Source organism: Oncorhynchus masou, chromosome 21 (genome assembly GCF_036934945.1).
Source record: "Oncorhynchus masou masou isolate Uvic2021 chromosome 21, UVic_Omas_1.1, whole genome shotgun sequence".
NCBI classification, from domain to species: domain Eukaryota; kingdom Metazoa; phylum Chordata; class Actinopteri; order Salmoniformes; family Salmonidae; genus Oncorhynchus; species Oncorhynchus masou.
The window spans coordinates 48,885,962-48,907,401 of NC_088232.1; the positions used below are offsets into that span (position 1 = coordinate 48,885,962).

Below are 21,440 nucleotides of genomic sequence, written 5' to 3' on the forward strand. Positions count from 1 at the left end.
AACAGGGACAGCAGGTTAGATAAACTGGTACAGTCCTGATTGTACCCCAATGACAATTCAATTCCATTTTTTTTGCATTTAGGAAACATTTTGAGAATTTCAGAAAATGATCATGTGTTGGGCTAATATGTTGGATTGATACTGAAAGAGGTTACAGAAGTGTCCCACTTTATATGAATTCCCCTTCTATAGTTCTGCTTTGTGCAGGATAGCAGTACTCCAAGAACCAGAGCCCTGTCTAATCTAATTACAGGGTCCCTAATGTAAACTGGATCTCTTTCCTACATTGGAAAAGACTATAAGACTGTTGCACTTTAGCTACTCCATGCTGTCTTACTTTAACTAGCTATGGTTGGTAATGCGGGACAACAAGAAGAAATTACTGAATTACAAAATGTACTAAGTACATATTATGCACATTTACATCACAATTTTGCACAGTTCATCATTATTTATGACCGTTTTATAACCTTTATATCAAAACAGAAAAAAAATCTATGCCACTTATTTTACGACGAGCTTCCTGTTAGAAACCCCTTCTATGACGTCACACCAATGAAGTGACGTGATTTTGATCATGTGGTTCCTCTGCAAGGGATTAGCAACAGTAGTTTTGATTTTCAATTGTCAGACTAAGAAATATACAGGGTCAGGATTCAGCTGTCCCAGTTTATATGATGTCACACTTTTTCTGAATTCACCCGACATGAACGAGTTATCACGTGTTAGGCTCCCGAGTGGCGCAGCAGTCAAAGGCACTGCAGCTCATGCTGGAGGCGTCACTGCAGACCCTGGTTTGATTCTGGGCTGTATCACAACCCGGCCGTGATTGGGAGTCCCATTGGGCGGCGCACAATTGGCCCAGTGTCGTCCGGGTTACGGTTTGGCCGGGGTAGGCCGTCATTGTAAATCAAAATTTGTTCCTAACTGACTTGCCTAGTTAAATAAATGTTAAATATTTGTTTTTACAAAAATAAAGTAAGGGTTGGAGTTAGAAAGCAAGGCTGCTATTACAATAATACAGCACTACTACTGCAAAAAGTCTGGTAGTGACTGTGCTATTCCTTCAGGACTGTTCAGGAAATAACCTTGAGTTTGTTTGAGTTTACTGTCACAATGACGCATGTAAACGTTTCCCAGGTTGACCCTTCGCTAAGTCCCACCCCCCTTGGTTACTGTTGCAACTTCTGAAGAAAAAAAAATAATGCAAAACCCATTTCCTTATATATACACCACTGGCAAAATCCCCTCAAAATGACCTCAAACTGTGTTTTTTAATACACAATGAAATTGAACACAGACTACCCGTTTGCTAATCAGGAGACCCTCCGGTATGTTGTGGTGGACTGTCATTACAATTGCTTCACAGGATCCTGGTAAAATGAAGGCTGTAGTGTGACTAGCCACGATGGCTCTGAATGTTCTGTCAGCATGCAGCCATAGTTACTAACCATTTTTTGGAGCTGACTAGTGCTCTCAAATCGTATCCTTATGTCGACAGCAGATGGTAGTTGTATTCATAACATGGCTAACTTAGCTTGCTAACATTTTGAAGAAAAAAAACTAACATTTATATTAACTGGCTAACTAGTGTTGGCACCGTTGGGTGGTCAATAAGACTGAGATCCAGCTAACCAGCTGAGCTAGAAACCAATGATAACAAAAGTATAATTTTAGATTCGAAAAAAATACACCATCAACAGGCTTAGCATCTGAGGAATTATAGTAACAAGTGCCCCTGGTGCACTGTACAATTATTTAGGCATTGAAAAAGGTGTTTTTGGATGAAAGCTCAAGTTTTTTTTCAATGCCTTCCATGCATTTAATACGTGAACTTGTCCAAGGTGTCGGACAAATGGGGCCAGGTTTCAACTGCTCCTCCAATTTTGCTTCGGTACGGCAGTTTAACTGACGCCCGGCCCAGAAAGACAATTCCCATATACGGCCACCCAGAGAAGTCAGATTCAAAAATTCCTAATAAGACACTTTAGTCATCACCTTCGTGCACATGTAACGGATGTGAAACGGCTAGCTTAGTTAGCGGTGTGCGCTAAATAGCGTTTCAATCGGTGACGTCACTTGCTCTGAGACCTTGAAGTAGTGGTTCGCCTTGCTCTGCAAGGGCCGCGGCTTTTGTGGAGCGATGGGTAACGATGCTTCGAGGGTGACTGTTGTTGATGTGTGCAGAAGGTCCCTGGTTCGGGCGAGGGGACGGCTTAAAATTATACTGTTACACACAAAACATTGATTATTCAAATAATTGTTTCTGAAGCCGATTTGTTTTCCATTACTCACAACCAAAGCTATGAATATTTTATATTTATCCAATGTCTCCCATATTTTTGGATGATGTGATGGCGTTGTCGCTGCACCCGGTGCGCTCTGAGTGCTAGTGCGCATTTGATGTTGATTAACATAAACTGGACGCAACCCAGATATATCAGAGTATGAGAACGTGAGTAGATTACCTTGAGAACAACTGGCGGACATCTTGGATGCAGTCTTCAGTTCTTATATTTGTTTTCTTTTTTTGTCTTCAGTTCTTATTACAACACCTCAGTGTGTCAGACTTGACAACAGTTGTTATGCATTGGAACACTGCGATAGGTTCACCATGTTCTGTGGCAGGGCTTAGTGAAGGGTTAATTGGTTATATCCTTTCAACAGGTAAATATGTGGTTTTGTGGTCATATCAAGTAGTCCCCCCCCATACTCAATATGGTTGCAGTGGGCTTGGAAAACACAGTCAAACCTGGACTACATTGCACCCAAAACTTTTCAAGTCTAAAACTTAACTTCCCTCAGGCAAAGTACTTTGGTATCCTTCCTTTCATGTGTTGGCAGATTGTATAGTAGCAGGAACGAGGAGTCTGGGTACACCTGTAAGGTGAAACCGTAATGTCAAGGGTAGGTATATAGAGGTTTGCTACAAGTCTGTTACCTGCACTGGGCACCAACAAGAGTCATACTATCTATACCCTGCAGGGAATTAGAGGCCGAGATAAAGGTTTTTCAAGTGTAGAGGTGAGGTTTGCCATAGAATGAAAGCTATATACCTTGGCTAAACTGGTGAAATACGCCAATGGAAGGCATTGAAAGTTGAATGTTTTTTTTTAGCCGTGATTAAAATGTAGAATATTGCAGTGCTTTCACATGGTGGATCTTTCTCCATTTCCTCATAGCACCCTGAACCTTTTCATTGCATTCTAAAGGGATTCTATGGTGTGTGACACCCTATTCATCTGTGTAGTAGTCCACTGTTTTCACTACAGGCTAGGGTTTGCATGGAGGGGAAATTAGACAGCAAAAGACTGCGGGTCCATTCTTCACGCGCCCAATTCAGTATGCCAGAAAGCAGAAACATTCCACGTGATGATGGAATTACTCCCTCCCCAACCGCACGCACAGAGCCAGCATTGGATCTGTAGCGCTCGCAGTGGTGCTCACTCATGTACCGCACCGCAGTGAGACATTTTACCTTTTGCTATAGCCTTTTCCACAACGGAGAACATGTGCATTTTCCATGGAAACATGCGTTTTTGACACTTTTACTAACTTTTGTAAATCTTCAATTGGACCCCTTTACCTTGAGAGAAATATGCCGGAGCGTATCAACATTTCGGAGTTTGTTGCTCTGACAAACGAGGACTTGGCTTCACCGGCTACCTCGAGTTTTCAGTCCAAAATGAGTGAATGTCGGAACACCGTTTCGGCAGTCGAAGAGGTAAGTCAGGCTAGTGCAGCGCAACCAGAGAGTGGGGAACGCGCAGTGCGTACTAATATTGTATACCAGTCTGCGTTAGGTAGCCTAACTTGTTATTGACAGTTGTGGGAGGTGAACCGATAGGTAAAACCCCTAAAACAAGTTGGCCAAGTTCATTTTTATGTAATTTATAAACGGAGGCTATTTATAAATAGTTCCATGATATTTCACAAGTGTTTTATATCACCGTGGGACAGTGGATAGTGCAATGCAGAGGGTTGGGGCAGTTGATAGATAGGTGAGGTGTTTATTTAAATAAGATTTACAAATAAGCATGTCCAAATATGTCATTTTCCTGTATGAGGGTTAACCTAAATGACTGTGACACTGAGTACTTTCAAGGATAACCTTAGCTACAGTACAGTTATGACCTTTGTCTTGCAGTAACAGGCTATAGCCTAGTTTCACCTGAATACCATTCCTCCCATAACAGAGAAAGTGCCCATGGGTTCACTCAACATGAACTGCACTGACACACATGACTGATGATTGGTTCAAAGAAATTGACAGTAAGAAGACTGTGGGAGCTGTACTGTTATATTTCAGTGCTGCCTTTGTTATTATTGACCATAACCTGTTGTTGAGAACTTATGTGTTATGGCCTTTCAACCTCTGCCATATTGTGGGTTCCGAGCTATCTAATTCATTTAACTCAGGGGGTATTTTTTAATGGAAGCTTCTCTTATGTCAATGTGTGGTGTGCTGCAAGGCATCTCTCTAGGTCCTCTACTCTTTCTATTTTTACCAATGACCTGCCACTGGCATGAAACAAAGCCTGTGTGTCCATGTCTGCTGATGATTCAACCATATACGTATCAGCAACCACAGCTAATGATGTTACTGAAACCCTTAACAAGGAGCATACAGTCAGTTTTGGAATGAGTGGCCAGTAATGAACTGGTCCTGAACATTTCTAAAACTAAGAGCATTGTATTTGGTACAAATCATTCCCTAAGCTCTAGACCTCAGCTAAATCTGGTCATGAATGGTGTGCCTGTTGAACAAGTTGAGGAGGCAAAATGACTTGGTGTTACCTTAGATTGTAAACTGTAATGTTCAAAATGTATGGATTCAATGGATGTAAAGATGGGGAGAGGTCTGTCCGTAATAAAGAGATGCTCTGCCTTTTTGACACCACACTCCACAACGCAAGTCCTGGAGGCTCTAGTTTTATCTTCTCTTGATTATTGTCCGGTCAGAGGTCATCATAGGTCAAGTGCTGCTAAGAAAGACCTAGTTAAGCTGCAGCTGACCCAGTACGGCACGTTTTGCTCTTAATTGTAACCAGAGGGCTGATATAAATACATTGCATGCAAGTCTCTCTTGGTTAAGAGTTGAGGAGAGACTGACTGCATCACTTATTTTTCTAAGAAACATTAATGTGTTGATAATTCCAAATTGTTTGCAACTTACGCACAGCTCTGACACACACACTTACACCACCAGACATGCCACCAGCCGTCTTTTCATAGTCCCCAAATCCAGAACAAATTCAAGAAAGTGTACAATATTATATAGAGCCGTTATTGCATGGAACTCCCATCTCATATAGCGGAAGTGTACTGCAAACCTGGTTTCAAAAAGCAGATAAAGCAACACCTCACCCCTATTTGATCTCGATATTTTGTGTGTATGTATTGATAGGTAGGCTAAGTGTGCCATTTTTAAATTGATGTAGTTCTGTTCTTGTCTATTGATGTTCTGTATTATGTCACGTTTCATGTTTTGTGTGGACCCCAGGAAGAGTAGCTGCTGCTTTCGCAATAGCGAATGGGGATCCTAATAAAAAACAAACAATACCATACCCACTGAGACATTGACGACAGAGGAATAGTCTCTCAGGGTCTCTGTCGTGAACTGTTTGAGAGACCATTGTGGAACAGATGTTCAGATGGGCAATAAACATCCGAGCCTTCGTCAAAATCTTGAGCTACGAATGGCCACAGCTTTGATCTCTATTGGCGGGTCTAGGTGAACGCATTTGACTGAACTTCGATGTCAACGTGAGATTAGGAGTAAGTAGATTCTCCTCAAGGTAGTTGTTAGAGAGATGTTAGCTCTTCTAAGAGAAGGGAGTGATTTATGATGGTGAAGATCAGCTAGCAATGCATGGAACTGTAAAGAACGGACACTGGTAAACATCCGTGTTGACTCGCTATTGTAGAAAGCTGTAGCTGTTGTCGTTGTTGTTGTTGTTGTTGTTGTTATCGGGAACTTGTCAGCTAGAAGAGTCGATGGCCTCTAATTGGAGAGGCTGAACTGAAGGCTGGGAGGATGAAATAAAACGTCCGTTTTCTGTTTTTAGCCACATTCACATGAAATGACTGTTCCGCATCAGTTACATAATCAGAGGCCTTCATTTTGTTCTACCAACACACTTAAGTATTTCCTACCTTTTTTTACACAACAAAAAATGCTGAGGCTGGATAAAAGTCCTGGCAATAGAAGCACAATGCAACCCTGGCTGGAACACATTTGACTAATGCTATTCAGACTTGGCATGGCAGAACCTGCCAGACTGAATGAACCCAAAAGCCCAACATTACCACAACTTTCTCGTAACCTTCTCCAAACGTTGACTCCCATGCCTTGATTTTGTCACAGCAAGGCAAGGAGAATTATGTTTTCCATAGACTGAATCCCAACCCCAAATCAACCTTACCACAGCCTTCCTCAAATATTGACTCAGCATAATCCCATGTCTGGTTTCCTCACAGCAGGGCTAAATAGAGCCAATCAGCCCCACTAGAAACCCATGGATGCACAACACATCTCTGGCAGAGCTTCCTGAAGGGATTCTGGCAGAGCCTCTTTAATTAGCTCAGTCCCTGAGGGCTGTGACTGGGGCTCTATGGGGTTCTGGGCTGGGATGACCTGGCTGAGCTTGTCGCAGGACCACCGGAAACAAACACAGCAGGCCAGCCAGACGGCACTCGTTTGGAGTGTGGATGGCTAGGAAGGATTAGTGTGTGTGTGTGGGGGGGGGGTGAAGGACAGTGGGTTTGGTGGGCGAAACTCCAGCCTCAAGGCCTGTTGGGGATTATGTATGTGTTGGGGTTGGGTTGGGTTGGGGAGGGGGGGTGAAGGACAGTGGGTTTGGTGCCACAAGGCCTGTTGGGGATTATGTATGTGTTGGGGTTGGGTTGGGTTGGGTTGGGGAGGGGGTGAAGGACAGTGGGTTTGGTGCCTCAAGGCCTGTTGGGGATTATGTATGTGTTGGGGTTGGGTTGGGTTGGGGGGGGGGGTGAAGGACAGTGGGTTTGGTGCCTCAAGGCCTGTTGGGGATTATGTATGTGTTGGGGTTGGGTTGGGTTGGGGAGGGGGGGTGAAGGACAGTGGGTTTGGTGCCTCAAGGCCTGTTGGGGATTATGTATGTGTGTTAATGTTTGTTTCAATCCATTTATCCTCAGACTGTGGTTTCAAGGCTTCTCAACATTGCAGATGAATCAGAGAGAGAAGCTGGCTTCTGACTGTGACATCACACACACACACTAAGCTTTATTCGTGAATATATGTCTCTATGATCCAAGTAATCCTCAGTGGTCTGAAATGCCCCAGTGAAAGTCCAAAGAAAGAAGATATGGTAAAAAAACAAACACATTACCCAACTATATATATATAGCCTATACAAACTTCAGTTGTGTAATAATGATATGACACATTTTAAATTACCAATATGCAGTTTAAACTCTAACAATGCAGTTACCCTGTCTCTTTTTCAATAAAATAAATAAATAAAAATGTAACCACTCTCAAATTCATAGTCAGAGCTATGGATACCAGGACTGACCATCCATGATATCAACATTATAGTTTTAACCATGTTTTGAGGTTTATACAGTTTACAAACATTGTAGTAAAACAATCTTATATTTTGGGTTCTGATGGTGTACATGAGGCATTAAGTTAAATTCTTCAAGAATCTATGGGTATATTATTCATTTATAAATCCAACAATGGATGTAACAACTACAGATTGCTCCTTTAAGATGATATGATACATCACTGGGTTCCTGGCCAGCTCTCCTAACTGAACAGTACCGCTGGATGCTAGAGTCTGTTTGTGTATCTCTGTCAGTATGTTGAGGTGAAGGGCTGTTGGATGGGCACACACGCACACTGTGTAGGGCATTTCTCCTGATAACCATCACAAAAGAGAGGTAAGCAACAGAGATACCCTGGGGTTGGACGTGCCAGTCCAACAGAGATAACCTGGGGTGCCAGTCCAACAGAGATACCCTGGGGTTGGACGTGCCAGTCCAACAGAGATACCCTGGGGTTGGACGTCCAACAGAGATACCCTGGGGTGCCAGTCCAACAGAGATACCCTGGGGTGCCAGTCCAACAGAGATACCCTGGGGTGCCAGTCCAACCATTTCTCTATATGACTAATCTAACTATTTATAGTTACAACAGTCTGGAAACATAGCTGGGATAGCTCTGCTGGGGAGAGGCCATTTTGGAATCTGATTCCCAGACCCGGGTTTAAATACTATTTGAAATAATTTAAAATACTTTAGCTGGGCTTGATTGAGATTGCCTGGTGCAATGGAACCAATACGAAAGTCCCAAAAGTGCCTGCCACTCTATGCAGTCTAAAGCCAATAAATATTAGGATTTGAACCCAAATATGCAGGGCAGCTATGGAGAGAATCCATTTTAATGCAACGTGATCAGGGCCATTTACAAATGGTGGCTGGTTATCAGAGTTATCAGAGGGCAGAGTGATCCCATTACTAGGTCGTGATGTTTTAGGGGGAGGCTGTGTGTTATGGCTATAGTGGTTGTGTTGGCTGGTTGTGGCCTCCTACTGTCGCTTGTTACTCTTGATAGTAGTTGAGTGCTGATAAGGTTATTTGAATGGAGAGAGAGAGAGAGCAAGGGAAAGCCAGATTCTAAGGGCTCGTCGTTCTTGTGGTTATTCAACAAATCTGTCCTCTTGCCAGCAGCAGGTTCATGGGATCAGATATCCCCGAAGCCAAGAATTCCTGTTGCGCTGCCTGACCATGGGTTGACAGTGACACACACTGGGGTTTTGACACACACACACACACACACACAACCAGGAACACACACATACCAAAATTCCCTATACCCTTGAGAGAAGAGTAAAACAGTTACACCCATAAATACATGTGTTACCATTGAGACAGACTGGCTGTGTTCTCCACAGACAATCTTCCCTCCATTCTACTGTCTGTTTCAAACCTTGGACCCCGCTCTATTATTACAGCAGCTCTGTGTGTGTTAGACAGAGTATCAGCAGATGCCGCAGACAGGACACAGCAGGGATGAACCACAAGGTCTGGTCCTCAGGACCTTAGGTTTTATTCTAAATGCATGCTGGGGGGTTTTAACATACCTTTTTGATTTACCGTAACAGGGTGTGTTGTAACTGTTCTACCGTCTACTGCACCATGGTGGTGTGGCCTGTACTTGGATTCTGTGTACGAGGAGAGGTTTTTAAAAGGGTATCTGTTTGTTAAATGGCGACATTACATCATTTGTTCATAGGGAACTTAAGTAAGTAAACAAGACTTAAGTAAACACATTTATGACATTGAAGTGTAACAGTTTTAAGACATGATATTTTCACTTTGACCACTGTCTTGCCCTGAATCTTACTGTACGTGGCCTTGCTCAGCAGTTGACTGTGAAAGTAGAAAAATAAAGCAGAAGTGAGTCTTTCCATACATTTCTATACAGTTTAAAGTCCCATGTTCTTTTGAATTTGACAAATGAGACATGTGGAAGTCCCCCACAATGCCAAGGGCTGTTATGTCACATTTACACTAACCACTACTGGTTGAGTTACTGTAACTTTAATCATCCTTATAAAATAAGGATCCTTTTACTCTTCTCATTAAGGATCCTTTTTTCTCTTCTCATTAAGGATCCTTTTTCTCTTCTCAATAAGGGTCCTTTTTCTCTTCTCAATAAGGATCCTTTTTCTCTTCTCAATAAGGATCCTTTTTCTCTTCTCAATAAGGATCCTTTTTTTCTCAATAAGGATCCTTTTTTCTCTTCTCATTAAGGATCCTTTTTCTCTTCTCAATAAGGGTCCTTTTTCTCTTCTCAATAAGGATCCTTTTTCTCTTCTCAATAAGGATCCTTTTTCTCTTCTCAATAAGGATCCTTTTACTCTTCTCAATAAGGATCCTTTTACTCTTCTCAATAAGGATCCTTTTTCTCTTCTCAATAAGGATCCTTTTACTCTTCTCAATAAGGATCCTTTTACTCTTCTCAATAAGGATCCTTTTTCTCTTAAGGATCCTCTTTCTCTTCTCAATAAGGATCCTCTTTCTCTTCTCAATAAGGATCCTTTTTTCTCTTCTCAATAAGGATCCTCTTTCTCTTCTCAATAAGGATCCTTTTTCTCTTCTCAATAAGGATCCTTTTTCTCTTCTCAATAAGGATCCCTTTTCTCTTCTCAATAAGGATCCTTTTTCTCTTCTCAATAAGGATCCTTTTTTTCCTTCTCAATAAGGATCCTTTTTCTCTTCTCAATAAGGATCCTTTTTCTCTTCTCAATAAGGATCCTTTTTCTCTTCTCAATAAGGATCCTTTTTCTCTTAAGGATCCTTTTTCTCTTCTCAATAAGGATCCTTTTTTCTCTTCTCAATAAGGATCCTTTTTCTCTTCTCAATAAGGATCCTTTTTTCTCTTCTCAATAAGGATCATTTTTCTCTTCTCAATAAGGATCCTTTTACTCTTCTCAATAAGGATCCTTTTTCTCTTCTCAATAAGGATCCTTTTACTCTTCTCAATAAGGATCCTTTTTCTCTTAAGGATCCTTTTTCTCTTCTCAATAAGGATCCTTTTTCTCTTCTCAATAAGGATCCTTTTACTCTTCTCAATAAGGATCCTTTTTCTCTTCTCAATAAGGATCCTTTTACTCTTCTCAATAAGGATCCTTTTTCTCTTCTCAATAAGGATCCTCTTTCTCTTCTCAATAAGGATCCTTTTACTCTTCTCAATAAGGATCCTTTTTCTCTTCTCAATAAGGATCCCTTTTCTCTTCTAATTTTCCTCTGTAATCAGGGACTGATTTAGACCTGGCACACCAGGTGGGTGCCATTAACGATCCGATAGAAGAGAGAGCCACGAGGTCTGCTGGTTCAGATGCAAACAGAGCAGAGGGAAGTTTCAACATGTCAAATGCACGGTGAACCTGAAAGAGTCGGCGAACCTGAAAAGCAAACGTCAGGCGAGGTCGGTGGTTAGTGCATGAGTGACATCAGCCCAATGATTCCAAATGTGACGGTGTTCGACGGACTAAGTGCTGATTCACCTGTTCACTCAACATTAGTCATGGCGTGGGAACTAAACAGTCGTCATGACCGCTGCTAGAAAGTCAAGGAAAGTATGTTTTCCTTAGAGACAGCTTGGACAGGTTACGTTGTTTTCACCATTCTCATTACTACTGGGTGAAATCCTAACTTGGAGTCTGGTGTAATATTCAATTTTTGTTGTTGTTGTTCAGGTCTCCCATTGACATCATCAGTGCATGATTTTACGTCAAACACAGAGTTGCATATGGACAGACCGATCTGAAGTTAGGATTTACCTCAGGGAAAGATCTGCCTGCCTGAAAAGTTATACTGCTCAATACATGTCAAGTATGTGTTTCCTTAAATCTCTTCTCCTCTCTTTATGTGTTGCAGTCCTTAGAGATGGACCAGAGCACCTTACAGAGGATGAAGAAGATGATCAAGGCCATCCACAGCTCTGGACTAAGTAAGCGCCCGCACGCACACACGCACATGCACACGCACACACATACATGGCATTATAAGCCTTATTATAATGAAGGCTCATACATGTGTTCAAGTTATAAAGCATTATACTGACAGGCTTTAGGTGGGGCTTCCGGGTGGCGCAATGGTCAAAGGCACTGCAACTCAGTGCTAGAGGCGTCACTACAGGCCCTGGTTCGATTCCAGGCTGTGTTTGGGAGTCCACAATTGGCCCAGCGTTGTCCAGGTTAGGGTTTTGGCCGGGGTAGGCCGTCATTGTAAATACGAATTTGTTCTTAATTGACATGCTTAGTTAAATAAAGTTTAAATTATTTTAAAAATGAAAAGTGTTGATCAGCAGCATTTTCAAAATGGCTGCCAATTCCCTTATCAATTACATCAAGTGGCTTGTTGTGTGGGCATTGTTTGTTAGGCTTCTTTGTTCGTCACGTGATTAGGGTGTGGTGTGAGGGATAATATGTGTTTTGTGGATGGTGTCGTTGTATGGGTTCTATGTGATGCGTTGGCTAAGCCACCCTGTCTGTCTTTAGGGGTGTAACAGTTCATCAAACCCACGGTTCGGTATGTATTGCGGTTTTGGGTTCACGTTTTCGGTAGAGTAGGAAAATGTATTGCCAACAGTTACTGTAGTTAATTTGAGTGTATTTAAGAAAATCCAAAGTGTTGGTATTCTAAATTTAAAACTGCACCACCCACAACCACAGGGCTCTCCAGAGGGTGGTGCGGTCTGCCAAGCGCATCACTGGGGGCACACTGCCTGCCCTCCAGGACACCTACAGCACCCGATGTCACAGGAAGGCCAAAAAGTTCATCAAGGACACAGCCTGTTCACCCCGCATCAAAGCTGGGACCGAGAGACTGAAAAACAGCTTCTATCTCAAGGCCATCAGACTGTTAAATAGCCATCACTAGCCGGCTACCACCCGGTTACTCAACCCTGCACCTTAGAGGCTGCTGCCCTATATACATAGACATGGAATCACTGGCCACTTTAATAATGGAACAATAGTCACTTTAAAAATGTTTGCATACTGCTTTACTCATTTCATATGTATATACTGTATTCTATTCTACTGTATTATAGTCAATGCCACTCTGACATTGATCATCCTAATATTTATATATTTCTTTAAATTTTATTTTAACCTTTATTTAACTAGGCAAGTCAGTTAAGAACAAATGTTTATGACACTGGGCCAATTGTGCGCCGCCCTATGGGACTCCCAATCACGGCCTGTTGTAATACAGCCTATAATCGAACCAGGGTCTGTAGTGACACCTCTAGGACTGAGATGCAGTGCCCTAGACCCCTGCACAACTTGGGAGCCATTCTTTTACTTTTAGATTTGTGTGTATTGTTGTGAATTGTTAGATACTACTGTACTGTTGGAGCTAGGATCACAAGCATTTTGCTACACCCGCAATAACATCTGCTAAATATGTGTATGTGACCAATAAATTGGATTAGATTTTTGAACAACACTAAAATAAAGTGCAATATACATGTGAAATCAATATATAAACATGGCTCAGACATTGTATAGGTCTATGCTATAATGTTTTTGTACAGAGATAATATGCGCACTTGTGTGACTCTCTTAAAGGGTCTATAGCACGGTACTTTTAATTCCCTGCTCCGGGGTAATGTGATGGGCTGTCTGTAACCCTGGAGGTCCATCCATCTGTAGTAAGCGCTACACAGGGTGCACTGGTCAATTCACTGACAACTTCAGCTGATTTAGCTTGCTTATATAGGGTGCGTACTACCTGTTTGCTGAAATGGGCGCTTGTGATCAAAGTTCGTAACGTGGCTCGAACTCTTTCACGAGGTGCTGAAACCTGGGGAATACTGGGCTGATTTCGACGTAAATGTGTCAACGTGTCTGAGGTGTTGGCAGCTGCATAGGCTATTCTGGTGGTTGAGCAGTGGAGACATATACTCTCTGTCCATCACCGTTGTAAATCTACTGGGAAGCCAAAATGTTCCCAAGCTGTAGATTTAAACGATGGAGAATCTTCCTGGTTTATCGACCCCACCACTCGCCATAGTACAGAACTAGTTCCCGACCGCGCCTCACAAAATGATAGTTTGTAATGCGCCAATTAAATAGTTGAATTTTGATAAGTTGTTTGTTTTACAACTATTTGTTTTAGCGGGAATAGCCTGAATTTATGATAATATGCAGCTGTTTAAAGGGCAAATCCACAGATGAAACAATATCAAAATGGCACCCTGCCCCTTGTTTTTGGGTAAAAAACAACAACTGAGGGATGGGCCTGGACACATGGAACCACTCTCAGATTAATATGGGGACCTCGGTTCCGTCAGCACTGTGAACCTGAAAGATAGATATATATTTAATGTATTCTATCGAATAAAAACAGTAGACCTATAGGTTATGTCTACGCTGCGTTCTATGCCTTGAGTAAACTGAGCTAAAAAAACAAACAGTTCAGACTATTCCCGTTAAAACAAATAGTTGTAATTTATTGGAAGGACTGGAATTCTGATAGACTTTGGTTTTTAATGTAAAGATGTAATTTAATCTTGTTATATGTAGTAGAAAGTGATGGGTTAGAAGAAACCTACACAACCAACCTATAAAGTAACATTTAACATCCATATATGTGTTACGGTTTTCTCCCGATGAAGGAGAGGAGGCCCAAAATGCAGCGTGGTTATTTGTATACATCTTTAATGAAGATGATACACGAACAATACAAAACGTGACGTAAAACCTAAACAGCCTTATCTGGTGCAAACTAACACAGAGACAGGAACAATCACCCACGAAACACTCAAAGAATATGGCTGCCTAAATATGGTTCCCAATCAGAGACAACAATAAACACCTGCCTCTGATTGAGAACCACTTCAGGCAACCATAGACTTTTCTAGACAACCCCACGATACCACAATCCCAATACCTACAAAAACCCCAAGACAAAACACACCACATAATTAACCCATGTCACACCCTGGCCTGACCAAAATAATAAAGAAAACACAAAATACTAAGACCAGGGCGTGACAATATGGCCAGCTATGTAAACTTTAACATTGATTTATCCTGCAATAGATGATGTTCAATATTTTGTCTTCTTCTAACACGGCTTAAGGGGAAAGTAATTTAAAAGTAACTGAATGTAATCAGATTACGTTACTGAGTTTGGGTAATCTAAAAGTTACGTTACTGATGTATAATTTTGGACGGGTAACTTGTAATTGTAACGGTTTACATTTATAAAGTAACCTACCCAACCCTGATGACTACTTTTCCCTATTTCATACTGGTGTGACGAAGCAACTACTCACCAGATTCACAATGATAACAACATACAGAAAACATGGATGAACACAAAAAAATACGTTTTTCTTCTTACTGAACTGTGAAATAGTCTGTTTCCTATTTGGGGGGTTTAACGGTCAGATGTAAGTCAGAGAGAGACAGAGTTAGGAAATGATGTTTGGTCAGTCAGTACAGAGATACCCCAACTCCACTTCTATCCACACATCCACCATCCCCCCTCTAAACCCCCACTTTCTTTCTCCCTCTTAACTGGAATCATATGGGGCTGTTCCATTCCAGTAAGGCTAAGGGGGGGGGCTATTTTCCTGTTTGTTGCTAGTGTTTGGCTGATTCAGAACCCCTCAATCAGCCATGAATGATACAGTATGGCGTTGGTTACTTGACTCACCATCCCTCTCTCTCGCTCTCGCTCTCTCGCCCCCCCTCTCTCGCAACCCCAGGGGGCCATTAATGATCTTCCTCAAATATGTTATTCAATGTTGTGCTGCTCGTCAGATTTTTGTCAACAAACCCGCAGTTAGCATGCAGCCGCAGACCTTGGCTCTGACACACAAACAAGCATACACACACAACATTAAAGACTGAAAGAGCCCATTTTGAACAAAAGCAGATTATTATCTGGGGTAAGCCATCGGGATGGCATAGATGTGCATTTTGTAATAGTTACTGGAAAAACTGTAGCCTAGACGCCAGGCAGTTACTGCTCCCACTGTCGTTGCCGTGCCAGACCTTTGACAAAGGACCCGGCTAAAGCACAAACCGATTGGGATCCACATACTGGCACCAATGCTAGAAAACTGGAGATGGGTACTCAAAAATACTTGTTTACATTCCCCATTTCACACTATTGTGCAAACGACAGTATGCTGGATCTGATCCAGCTGGGTTCCAGCAACTATTACATCTAGTACAGCTCTGCTCAGTCGTGATGAAAGGGTATAAATGGTCACTTTCTCTCTTGTTATGTTTATGTTGACAGGCTGTAGTCAGAGAGCAGTGGCACCGCTGGGTTAGACACTACATTGGGAGAGAGGGGAGTGAGGGGGATAGGGGAAGAAAGAGGGAGAGAGTGAGGGGGTGAGAGAGAGGGAGAAACAACAATGAAGTGTGTTTGTGGTTCTAGGTCATGTGGAGAACAAGGAGCAGTACATCGAGGTTCTGGAGAACCTTGGGAACAGTCACCTGACCCAGGACAACAACGAGGTGTCCACAGGATTCCTCAACATGGCCGTCTTCACCAGGGAGGTCACCTCTCTCTTCAAGAACCTGGTGAGAGGAGGGGGAGACTTTGGAGGTTGGGAGTCGGGTGAAGAAGAGAGACGAGGGCTAATAGAGAGAAGAGGGAAGTTCTGCACAAAATGTATTACATTTTACAGGACAAGCATTTCACTCATCTGGGCTTCATCAATGTCATAGGGGTAGGAGGGGTAAATGTTTCTCTCTGCACTGATGTACTGTAGTGATGGTGTTGATGTACTGTAGTGATGGTGTTGATGTGCTGTAGTGATGGTGTTGATGTGCTGTAGTGATGGTGTTGATGTACTGCAGTGATGGTGTTGATGTACTGTAGTGACTGATGATGGTGTTGATGTACTGTAGTGAGATGATGGTGTTGATGTACGGATGATGGTGTTGATGTACTGTAGTGATGGTGTTGAATTACTGTAGTGACGGATGATGGTGTTGATGTACTGCAGTGATGGTGTTGATGTAGTGATGGTGTTGATGTACTGTAGTGACGGATGATGGTGTTGATGTACTGCAGTGATGGTGTTGATGTGCTGTAGTGATGGTGTTGATGTACTGTAGTGATGGTGTTGATGTACTGTAGTGATGGTGTTGATGTGCTGTAGTGATGGTGTTGATGTACTGTAGTGATGGTGTTGATGTACTGTAGTGATGGTGTTGATGTACTGTAGTGATGGTGTTGATGTGCTGTAGTGATGGTGTTGATGTACTGCAGTGATGGTGTTGATGTACTGTAGTGACTGATGATGGTGTTGATGTACAGGAGTGACGGATGATGGTGTTGATGTACTGTAGTGATGGTGTTGAATTACTGTAGTGACGGATGATGGTGTTGATGTACTGCAGTGATGGTGTTGATGTAGTGATGGTGTTGATGTACTGTAGTGACGGATGATGGTGTTGATGTACTGCAGTGATGGTGTTGATGTAGTGATGGTGTTGATGTACTGTAGTGATGGTGTTGATGTAGTGATGGTGATGAGAAGAGGAAGAGGGAAGGGTACGGTTCAGAGGGAAACAGGGCAGACAGATGTGATCTGATTGTTATTGTGTTGGTGGTGACAGAACAGAATGCTGGCTGGTGTGACTAATAGGGGAGCTGGTAGATAATCAAATCAAATGGTATTGGTCACATGCTTCATAAACAGCAGGTGTAGACTATCAGTGAAATGCTTACTTACGAGCCCTTCCCAACAATGCAGAGAAACATTTTTAAAAATAATAACACATTAAATAAATACACACTGAGTAACGATAACTTGGCTATATAAACGGGGTACCAGAACCTAGTCGGTGTGCAGGTGTACGATGTCATTGAGTTAGATATGCACATATAGATTGGGTAAGGGACAGTTTGAAATTTACTGGGGGGGTTTATTGCTTTGGGGAGGGTAGTGTGTTTTCTCCCTGGTTTACATTGACTCTTTTGCAGGTGTGACTATATAATGTCTTCCATCCGAGCCACATGTCCTCATCTGCTTGCATGCGCCTCCTCGAGTTCAAGGTGTTTTAGTACTTCCCTTGTGCATTACAGTTTTACTATACCACAGGTCAATATAGTCTACCACTCTGTCGGTCCTGCCCTCTATCCACCATTCATAGTGACAATAGTGGTCGGTGGATCGTTTGTCCAGATCTTCAATAGGCTAACTAGTGATCATACCACACATAAAAGCATTCAAAGCTGCAGCAGTTGTTTTTCTACGAATCCACAAGATGGAGGATAGCTGAGGGGCAGTGAAGAGGCCAGGTGGGTCATTACACATGAACAGAAAAGGGGAGATATGAGACCTGCAGCTCAAAAAGCTTTATATTGATCTTGTTTAGGGACAATACAACTATCCTAACTATCAACTATCAATACAACTATCCTAACTATAATAGCAGTAGTAATATAGTAGTAGTAATAATTGTGTTATTGTTTTCAAGTGAGTACAAAATTCTACTCTAGGGCTGCAGTGAAAATGTCATTTGAATAACAGAGGAAAAGCCCTGTGATTTTGAACGGTTCATTTGATTTGGATCAGTTGTGGGTCTCTACTCTCTACAGTTTAGAAAGGCCCAGTAGCAGGCCAGTCTGGCTGTAGTGTTACTTCTGATACTGAGATGCGCTGTCCTATAATTATGTGGCCACAGATGCTCCCAGCAGGTCCATTTATTCAGGAAAGCTTAACACATGCTTCCTCTTCAATCCGAGTGGCTATTCATCGCGCACCTAGAACCTAACGCTTTAATATAGACTAAATGATATAACTTGTCAAATGTATTACCTTCCATATGTGGCATTAACAAAACCAGTCACAATTTTGCATGTTTCTTCAAATTATAATTCCAGCATCCTAAACGCAACATGTAAAGTGTTAGTCCCATGTTTCATGAAATAAAAAGATCCCAGACATGTTTGCATAGACTGTTGTGAGGCCGGGTTAGACGTCCTGCCAAATTCTAAAAAAAAACATTGGAGTCGGCTTATGGTAGAGAAATGTACATTCAATTATCTGGCAATAACTCTGGTGGACATTCCTGCAGTCAGCATGCCAATTGCACACTCCTTCAAAACTTGAGACATCTGTGGCATTGTGTAGTGTGACAAAATTTTAGAGTGTCCTTGAATTTAATTGTCCCCAGCACCTGTGTAATGATCATGCCGTTGAATCGGCTTCTTGATATGCCACACCTGTCAGGTGAATGAATTATCTTGGCAAAGGAGACATGCTTACTAAAAGGGATGTAAACAAATGTGTGCACAACATTTTAGAGAAATAAGCTTTTTGTGCGTGTGGAGAATTTAAAATTTTATTTCAGCTCATCAAACACTTTACATGTTGCGTTTTATATTTTTGTTCAGTGTGCGTATATATACATACAAGTACTGTGTGTAGTGTATATACACTACCGGTCAAAAGTTTTAGAACACCTACACATTCAAGGGTTTTTCTTTAAAGTATATTTTATATTTGAGATTATTAAAATAACCACCCTTTGCCTTGATGACAGCTATTTGGTAAAATACCATGTCCATATTGTGGAAAGATACTCAATTAAGCAAGGAGAAATGACAGTCCATCATTACTTTATGACATGAAGGTCAGTCAATACGGAAAATGTCAAACATTTTCTTCAAGTGCAGTCACAATAACCATCATGCGCTGTGATGAAACTGGCTCTCATGAAGACCCAGAGTTACCTCTGCTGCAGAGGATAAGTTCAGTAGAGTTACCAGTCTCAGAAATTGCAGACCAAGTAAATACTTTAGAGTTCAAGTAACAGACACATCTCAACAGCAACTGTGAATCAGGCCTTGATGGCCGATTTGCTGCAAAGAAACAACTACTAAAGGACACTAATAATAATAAGAAACTTGCTTGGACCAAGAAACATGAGCAATGGACATTAGACCGGTGGAAATCTGTCCTTTAGTCTGATGAATCCAAATTTGAGATTTTTGGTTCCAACCGCCATGTCTTTGTGAGATGCGGTGTGGGTGAGCGGATGATCTCCACATGTGTGGTTCCCACCGTGAAGCATGGAGGAGGAGGTGTTATGGTGTGGGTGTGCTTTGCTGGTGACACTCAGTGATTTATTTAGAATTCAAGGCACACTTAACCAGCATGGCTACCACAGCATTCTGCAGCAATACGCTATCCCATCTGGTTTGGGCTTAGTGGGACTATCAGGACAATGACCCAACACACCCCCAGGCTGTGTAAGGGCTATTTGACCAAGAAGGAGAGTGATGGAGTAATGCATCAGATGACCTGGCCTCCACAATCCCCCCCGACCTCAACCAAATTAAGATGGTTTGGGATGAGTCGGACCGCAGGAAAAGCAGCCACAAGTGTTCAGCATATGTGGGACCTCCTTCAATACTGTTGGAAAAAAATTCCAGGTGAAGTTGGTTGAGAGAATACCAAGAGTGTGCAAAGCTGTCATCAAGGCAAAGGGTGGCTACTTTGAAGAATCTCAAATATAAAATATATTTTGACACTTTTTTGGATGTCTTCACTATTATTCTACAATGTAGACAATAGTACAAATAAAATAAAAACTTGATTGAGTAGGTGTGTCCAAACCTTTGACCGGTAGTGTATATACAGTACCAGTCAAAAGTTTGGACACACCTACTCAATCAAGTTTTTCAAAATTTGTACTATTGTCTACATTTTGTCCTGTGGTCACTGTTTCAGTCAATTTCTTTTATTTGTAGCCTAATGAAAACACCCCAGGGCAATATTGTGATCCATAAACCTGTGGAGTTGAGCTCCATCAATGAAATTATTGTCTGGTTATGTTACATGATTAAAGTATGGTCCTAGAAGCATTACTCAACTCTCTCCACAATGTCAACGTTAAGATGCAAGTTAACCAAAGCTATCATCTCAATAGCCCTGTGTGTGTGTGTGTGTTGTCAGAGGGGTTATTTATGAATGAGTTGCAGTTTGGTCACAACTTGAGGGTCAAAGGGCCCCAGGTTTTAGGGAGAGTAAGGGTGAGGGGAGACCCCAAACTTGTCTCAGGTATGTGTGTGTGCATATATGTGTGTGTGTGTGTGTGTGTGTGTGTTTGTGTTGGAGGAATACAACAGCTGCAGGGGAGTAATTAGAGCCATTCAGAAAACTGGAGCAAGCCGAAACCCTCCCACTGATAGTCTCCATGGCAATGATAATTCCTCCCAGACCTCTGTGTGTTGTGAGTGGACAATGTCCCTCCCCCCCATCTGTCAATCAAAGTTTCCCACGCAGGCTCGAGAGGAAGTGTTTGAGGGAACTGGGGAAACCAATCCAACTCACTACCGCTGTTTGATTTAGGGGCTTTTAAAGTAAACTGTGTGTGGTTTCACTGTTAGGCCTACACAAGGCCTTTTTCCATTCGCTAAGTTATTGGAAGCCAATCAAAACAAACAAAGCTTTGGATCAATTTCTCAAGGCTAACTTGTGTATGAACTCAGAAGAGGGAAGTGGTTGACTTGTATTTCCCTACATAGCTGCTTCAGTACAGGACATGTTTTGCACTGGACAGTCAGTGTATTGTTATTCAATTGGATCTACATAAGACCTTCAGATGTTTTCCCAGTAAGCACAAGCTGTTGAAAGTAGTTATTTCAATGTTGTTTGACCATAGGTTTGATTTATTTAAGAATTATATTTGAGAATGGTTGTTTCCATTGAGTGATATCACTTTATCCATCATGAGGTAAATTAGAATCTGTGGGCAGAACAAGGAGATTTGTATATTTGTTTCACATCCAACCTATATTTTATTGATGTACGTACAGTTGAAGTTGGAAGTTTACATACACCTAGGTTGAAGTCATTAACTCGTTTTTCAACCACTCCACAAATTTCTTGTTAACAAACTATA

At 41.9% G+C, this 21,440-nt stretch overlaps 1 protein-coding gene across 2 annotated transcripts in view; it reads left to right on the plus strand.

Annotated features, from left to right (window-relative positions):
- The first annotated feature begins 3,405 nt into the window (after positions 1–3,405).
- The window catches only part of LOC135508450 (arf-GAP with SH3 domain, ANK repeat and PH domain-containing protein 3-like), a 64,419-nt gene continuing 46,384 nt past the window's right edge, over positions 3,406–21,440 (plus strand). For both annotated transcript variants that reach the window (XM_064928638.1, XM_064928639.1), the window contains exons 1-3: positions 3,406–3,724; positions 11,428–11,500; positions 15,955–16,100. In XM_064928638.1, the coding sequence (XP_064784710.1) occupies positions 3,524–3,724; positions 11,428–11,500; positions 15,955–16,100 (420 nt within the window). In that variant the 5' untranslated portion in view covers positions 3,406–3,523. The remainder of the gene's footprint in view (positions 3,725–11,427; positions 11,501–15,954; positions 16,101–21,440) is intronic.